This window comes from Oncorhynchus keta, unplaced genomic scaffold (assembly GCF_023373465.1).
Source record: "Oncorhynchus keta strain PuntledgeMale-10-30-2019 unplaced genomic scaffold, Oket_V2 Un_contig_4097_pilon_pilon, whole genome shotgun sequence".
NCBI classification, from domain to species: Eukaryota; Metazoa; Chordata; class Actinopteri; order Salmoniformes; family Salmonidae; genus Oncorhynchus; species Oncorhynchus keta.
The window spans coordinates 5,056-10,800 of NW_026287598.1; the positions used below are offsets into that span (position 1 = coordinate 5,056).

General features: G+C 57.1%; 1 protein-coding gene across 5 annotated transcripts; it reads left to right on the plus strand.

Moving 5' to 3' along the window:
* Positions 1 to 2,306: 2,306 nt before the first annotated feature.
* LOC127924482 (neuronal acetylcholine receptor subunit alpha-9-I-like) lies at positions 2,307 to 4,824 on the plus strand. Of its 5 annotated transcripts, none has more exons than XM_052509194.1 (2): positions 2,307 to 2,799; positions 4,376 to 4,824. In XM_052509194.1, exon 1 carries the CDS (start codon positions 2,356 to 2,358, stop codon positions 2,734 to 2,736), a length of 381 nt encoding a protein of 126 aa, XP_052365154.1. In that variant the 5' UTR covers positions 2,307 to 2,355; the 3' UTR covers positions 2,737 to 2,799; positions 4,376 to 4,824. The 5 variants fall into 5 exon arrangements, with proteins under 5 accessions (XP_052365154.1, XP_052365158.1, XP_052365157.1 ...); XM_052509198.1 differs by lacking the exon at positions 4,376 to 4,824 and adding an exon at positions 4,280 to 4,315; XM_052509197.1 differs by lacking the exon at positions 4,376 to 4,824 and adding an exon at positions 4,195 to 4,230.
* The last annotated feature ends 921 nt before the right edge of the window (positions 4,825 to 5,745 follow it).

Here is a 5,745-nt window from a genome sequence, read left to right on the forward strand (position 1 = left end):
TGTTCCTCGCTGGGCCAAGGTAGGCCAAGCCTGTTCCTCCCTGGGCCAAGGTAGGCCAAGCCTGTTCCTCACTGGGCCAAGGTAGGGCCAAGCCTGTTCCTCACTGGGCCAAGGTAGGGAAAAGCCTGTTCCTCACTGGGCCAAGGTAGGCCAAGCCTGTTCCTCGCTGGGCCAAGGTAGGCCAAGCCTGTTCCTCCCTGGGCCAAGGTAGGGCCAAGCCTGTTCCTCACTGGGCCAAGGTAGGGCCAAGCCTGTTCCTCACTGGGCCAAGGTAGGGCCAAGCCTGTTCCTCACTGGGCCAAGGTAGGGCCAAGCCTGTTCCTCACTGGGCCAAGGTAGGGCCAAGCCTGTTCCTCACTGGGCCAAGGTAGGCCAAGCCTGTTCCTCGCTGGGCCAAGGTAGGGCCAAGCCTGTTCCTCGCTGGGCCAAGGTAGGCCAAGCCTGTTCCTCACTGGGCCAAGGTAGGCCAAGCCTGTTCCTCACTGGGCCAAGGTAGGCCAAGCCTGTTCCTCGCTGGGCCAAGGTAGGCCAAGCCTGTTCCTCCCTGGGCCAAGGTAGGCCAAGCCTGTTCCTCACTGGGCCAAGGTAGGGCCAAGCCTGTTCCTCACTGGGCCAAGGTAGGGAAAAGCCTGTTCCTCACTGGGCCAAGGTAGGCCAAGCCTGTTCCTCGCTGGGCCAAGGTAGGCCAAGCCTGTTCCTCCCTGGGCCAAGGTAGGGCCAAGCCTGTTCCTCACTGGGCCAAGGTAGGGCCAAGCCTGTTCCTCACTGGGCCAAGGTAGGGCCAAGCCTGTTCCTCACTGGGCCAAGGTAGGCCAAGCCTGTTCCTCACTGGGCCAAGGTAGGGCCAAGCCTGTTCCTCACTGGGCCAAGGTAGGGCCAAGCCTGTTCCTCACTGGGCCAAGGTAGACCAAGCCTGTTCCTCTACTGGGCCAAGGTAGGGCCAAGCCTGTTCCTCACTGGGCCAAGGTAGGGCCAAGCCTGTTCCTCACTGGGCCAAGGTAGGGCCAAGCCTGTTCCTCACTGGGCCAAGGTAGACCAAGCCTGTTCCTCTACTGGGCCAAGGTAGACCAAGCCTGTTCCTCACTGGGCCAAGGTAGGGCCAAGCCTGTTCCTCACTGGGCCAAGGTAGGGCCAAGCCTGTTCCTCGCTGGGCCAAGGTAGGGCCAAGCCTGTTCCTCACTGGGCCAAGGTAGGCCAAGCCTGTTCCTCACTGGGCCAAGGTAGGCCAAGCCTGTTCCTCGCTGGGCCAAGGTAGGCCAAGCCTGTTCCTCCCTGGGCCAAGGTAGGCCAAGCCTGTTCCTCACTGGGCCAAGGTAGGGCCAAGCCTGTTCCTCACTGGGCCAAGGTAGGGCAAAGCCTGTTCCTCACTGGGCCAAGGTAGGCCAAGCCGGTTCCTCACTGGGCCAAGGTAGGCCAAGCCTGTTCCTCGCTGGGCCAAGGTAGGCCAAGCCTGTTCCTCACTGGGCCAAGGTAGGCCAAGCCTGTTCCTCACTGGGCCAAGGTAGGCCAAGCCTGTTCCTCCCTGGGCCAAGGTGGGCCAAGCCTGTTCCTGACTGGGCCAAGGTGGGCCAAGCCTGTTTTCCACTGGGCCAAAGTCTGGAGCGCTGTGTCACTGTGTGTGTGTGTGTGTGTGTGTGTGTGTGTGTGTGTGTGTGTGTGTGTGTGTGTGTGTGTGTGTGTGTGTGTGTGTGTGTGTGTGTGTGTGTGTGTGTGTGTGTGTGTGTGTTTACTGTATGTCTCTATCTCTGTGACACTGTGTGTGTGTGTGTGTTTACTGTATGTCTCTATCTCTGTGACACTGTGTGTGTGTGTGTGTGTGTGTTTACTGTATGTCTCTATCTCTGTGACACTGTGTGTGTGTGTGTGTGTTTACTGTATGTCTCTATCTCTGTGACACTGTGTGTGTGTGTGTGTGTGTGTGTGTGTGTGTGTGTGTGTGTGTGTGTGTGTGTGTGTGTGTGTGTGTGTGTGTGTTTACTGTATGTCTCTATCTCTGTGACACTGTGTGTGTGTGTGTGTGTGTGTGTGTGTGTTTACTGTATGTCTCTATCTCTGTGACAGTGTGTGTGTGTGTGTGTGTGTGTGTGTGTGTGTGTGTGTGTGTGTGTGTGTGTGTGTGTGTGTTTACTGTATGTCTCTATCTCTGTGACACTGTGTGTGTGTGTGTGTGTGTGTGTGTGTGTGTGTGTGTGTGTGTGTGTGTGTGTGTGTGTGTGTGTGTGTGTGTGTGTGTGTGTGTGTGTGTTCCCAGGTACTCATCATTGACTACATGTCTAAGATCCTGTTTGTGTACGAGGTGGGGAGAACTGCACTACACCAGAGAGTGAGAGAACACCTCTCTACAGTGAGGAACCAATGTCGGGCAACTCCGCCCTGGCACGGAACCATTACCACGACGACCTCTACCATGACGGCTGTTACCAAGACGACTGCCATCGCCTCGCTCCGTACCAGTACGGCAACGGGCACCTCCAAAACCACCACAGCACCCATCAAAATCACCTCGACAACAGTCGCTACGCTAACGGCGGTCACCGCGACGATCATTACAGTAACCGTAGTAACCAGAACCATCACAGCAACCAGAGCCAGACCTCCAAGGGGGAAGGGGGCGAGGAGAAGAGGGAGCCCCTGAGACATTACCACCACATCGGGAGAGAGGAGCTGGACTATCAGGCACCCCCTCCAGGGAACCTCCAGAATGGTGGGCTGAATGAGCCGCTGCCTTACCCTTAGGAGAAGCACCTCAACCCAGCCTCGGCCCCAGCCTGCTCCTGCCCCTGCCCACACCACAAACAGGTGACTAATGCCCACTGCATCACACACATCAGGATTTATCGAGCTGTGCCTCCTCTCTCTCTTTCTCTCCTTCCTCTCCCTCCCTCTCTTCTTCTCTCCCTCCCCCCTCTCTCCTTCCTCTCCCTCCCTCTCTCCATTCCTCTCCCTCCCTCTCTCATTCCTCTCCCTCCCTCCCTCTCTCATCTCCCTCCCTCCTCTCTCTTCCTCTCCCTCCCTCCCTCTCTCCTTCCTCTCCCTCCCTCCCTCCTTCCTTCCCTCCCTCCCTCCCTCTCCTCCTTCCTCTCCCTCCCTCCCTCCTCTCCTTCCCTCTCCCTCCCCTCTCATTCCTCTCCCTCCATCTCTCATTCCTCTCCCTCCCTCTCTCATTCCTCTCCCTCCCTCTCTCCTTCCTCTCCTGAACCCTCTCTCCTTCCTCTCCCTCTCTCTCTCCTTCCTCTCCCTCTCTCCTGAACCCCATCTCCTTCCTCTCCCTCCCTCTCTCCTTCCTCTCCCTCTCTTTCCTCTCCATCCACTCCCTCCCCTCCTCCCCTCTCTCTCTCCCAAATCTCCCTCCCTCCCGAACGCCCCTCCATCCCTCCCCCTCCCTCCCTATCTCACTCCTCCCCCTCCCTCCCCCTCCTCCCTCCCTCTCCTCCCTCCCTCTCTTCTAGGTGGTGTATAACATTCAGTACATCGCCAACTGTTTCTCATCTCTCCTTCCTCCCTCTCCTCCTCCCCTCCTCCCCCCTCCCTCTTCTAGGTGGTGTATAACATTCAGTACATCGCCAACTGTTTCTCATCTCCCCTCCCTCCCTCCCTCCCTCCCTCCCTCCCTCCCTCCCTCCCTCCCTCCCTCCCTCCCTCTCCTCTCTCTCTCTCTCTCTCTCTCCTCCCTCCCTCCCTCCCTCCCTCCCTCCCTCCCTCCCTCCCTCTCTCCTTCCTCTCCCTCCCTCCCTCCTTCTCCTTCCCTCTCCCTCCCTCTCTCATTCCTCTCCCTCCATCTCTCATTCCTCTCCCTCCCTCTCTCCTTCCTGTCCTGAACCCTCTCTCCTTCCTTCCTCTCCCTCTCTGAGAGGGAGGAGAAGAGAGGGAGGAGAAGGGGATGGATGGATCTCCTTCCTCTCCCTCCCCTCTCCTCCTTTCCCTCCTCCCTCCCTCTCTCATTCCTCTCCCTCCCCTCTCTCCTTCCTCTCCTGAACCCTCTCTCCTTCCTCTCCTGAACCCCTCTCCTTCCTCCTCCCTCCCCCTCTCTCCTTCCTCTCCCTCTCTTTCCTCTCCATCCACTCCCTCCCCTCCTCCCCCTCTCTCTCCCAAATCTCCCTCCCTCCCGAACGCCCTCCATCCTCCCCCTCCCTCCCTATCTCACTCCTCCCCTCCCTCCCCCTCCTCCCTCCTCTCCTCCCCCCTCTCTTCTAGGTGGTGTATAACATTCAGTACATCGCCAACTGTTTCTCATCTCCTTCCTCCCTCTCCTCCCTCCCCTCCTCCCCCCCTCTTCTAGGTGGTGTATAACATTCAGTACATCGCCAACTGTTTCTCATCTCCTCCTCCCTCCTCCCTCCCTCCCTCCCTCCCTCCCTCCCTCCCTCTCCTCTAGGTGGTGTATAACATTCAGTACATCGCCAACTGTTTCCGGGAGCAACGGGCAACGTGTGCTAAAGGGGCGGAGTGGAAGAAGGTTGCCAAGGTGATGGACCGGTTCTTCATGTGGATCTTCTTCATCATGGTCTTCCTCATGAGTATCCTCATCATCGGCAAGGCGACTTGACGGAGGGAGGGAGGAGAGAGATGGATGGATAGAGGGAGGAGAGATGAGAGGGAGGAGAAGAGAGGGAGGAGAAGGATGGATGGATAGAGGGAGAGAGGAAGGGAGGGAGGAGAGATGAGAGGGATGAGAAGAGACACACACACCATCCATGTCTTAAGGCTGAAACATCCTTCTTCAACCCGTCTCCTCCCCCTTCATCTACATGTCTCCTCCCCCTTCATCTACATGTCTCCTCCCCCTTCATCTACATGTCTCATCCCCATTCATCTACATGTCTCCTCCCCTGCATCTACATGTCCCCTCCCCTTCATCTACATGTCTCCTCCCCCTTCATCTACATGTCTCCTCCCCCTTCATCTACATGTCTCCTCCCCCTTCATCTCCATGTCTCCTCCCCCTTCATCTACATGTCTCCTCCCCCTTCATCTACACTGATCGAAGGGCCGTCATTGTAAATAAGAATTTGTTCTGAAAACTGACTTGCCTTGTGAAATAAAATGTTAAATAAAATCAATAAAAAAGTTGTGGATTTAACTCTAACTGTCGTCAGTAAAGGATCAGAGATTTCACCTGAATTCACCTGGTCAGTCTGGGTCATGGTGTTCCTAATGTTTTGTCCACTCAGTGTGTACTACCAGGTAAATGGATGTCCTTGTTGTCATGGTCACCCAGAACTCACCACCTTGACCATGTCCTTGTTGCCATGGTCACCCAGAACTCACCACCTTGACCATGTCCTTGTTGCCATGGTCACCCAGAACTCACTCTCCAGGTCATGATTCTGGGCTTCCTTCTGCAGTGGGGAGGAGAGGAGGAGCAGAGTGGGGAGGTGTGGAGAGGAAGGGGAGAGAAGGAGGGAGGAGAGGAGGAGCAGAGTGGGGAGGTGTGGAGAGGAAGGGGAGAGAAGGAGGGAGGAGAGGAGGAGCAGAGTGGGGAGGTGTGGAGAGGAAGGGGAGAGAAGGAGAGAGGAGAGGAGGAGCAGAGTGGGAGGTGTGGAGAGGAAGGGGAGAGGAGGAGAGGAGGAGCAGAGTGGGGAGAGGAAGGGGAGAGAAGGAGGAGGAGAGGAGGAGCAGAGTGGGAGGTGTGGAGAGGAAGGGGAGAGAGGAGAGGAGGAGCAGAGTGGGGAGAGGAAGGGGAGAGAAGGAGTGAGGAGAGGAGGAGCAGAGTGGGAAGGTGTGGAGAGGAAGGGGAGAGAAGGA

Coding starts and splice junctions, on each gene's coding strand:
- LOC127924482 (XM_052509194.1), top strand. CDS start 2,356: ATGTCGGGCAACTCCGCCCTGGCACGGAACCATTACCACGACGACCTC.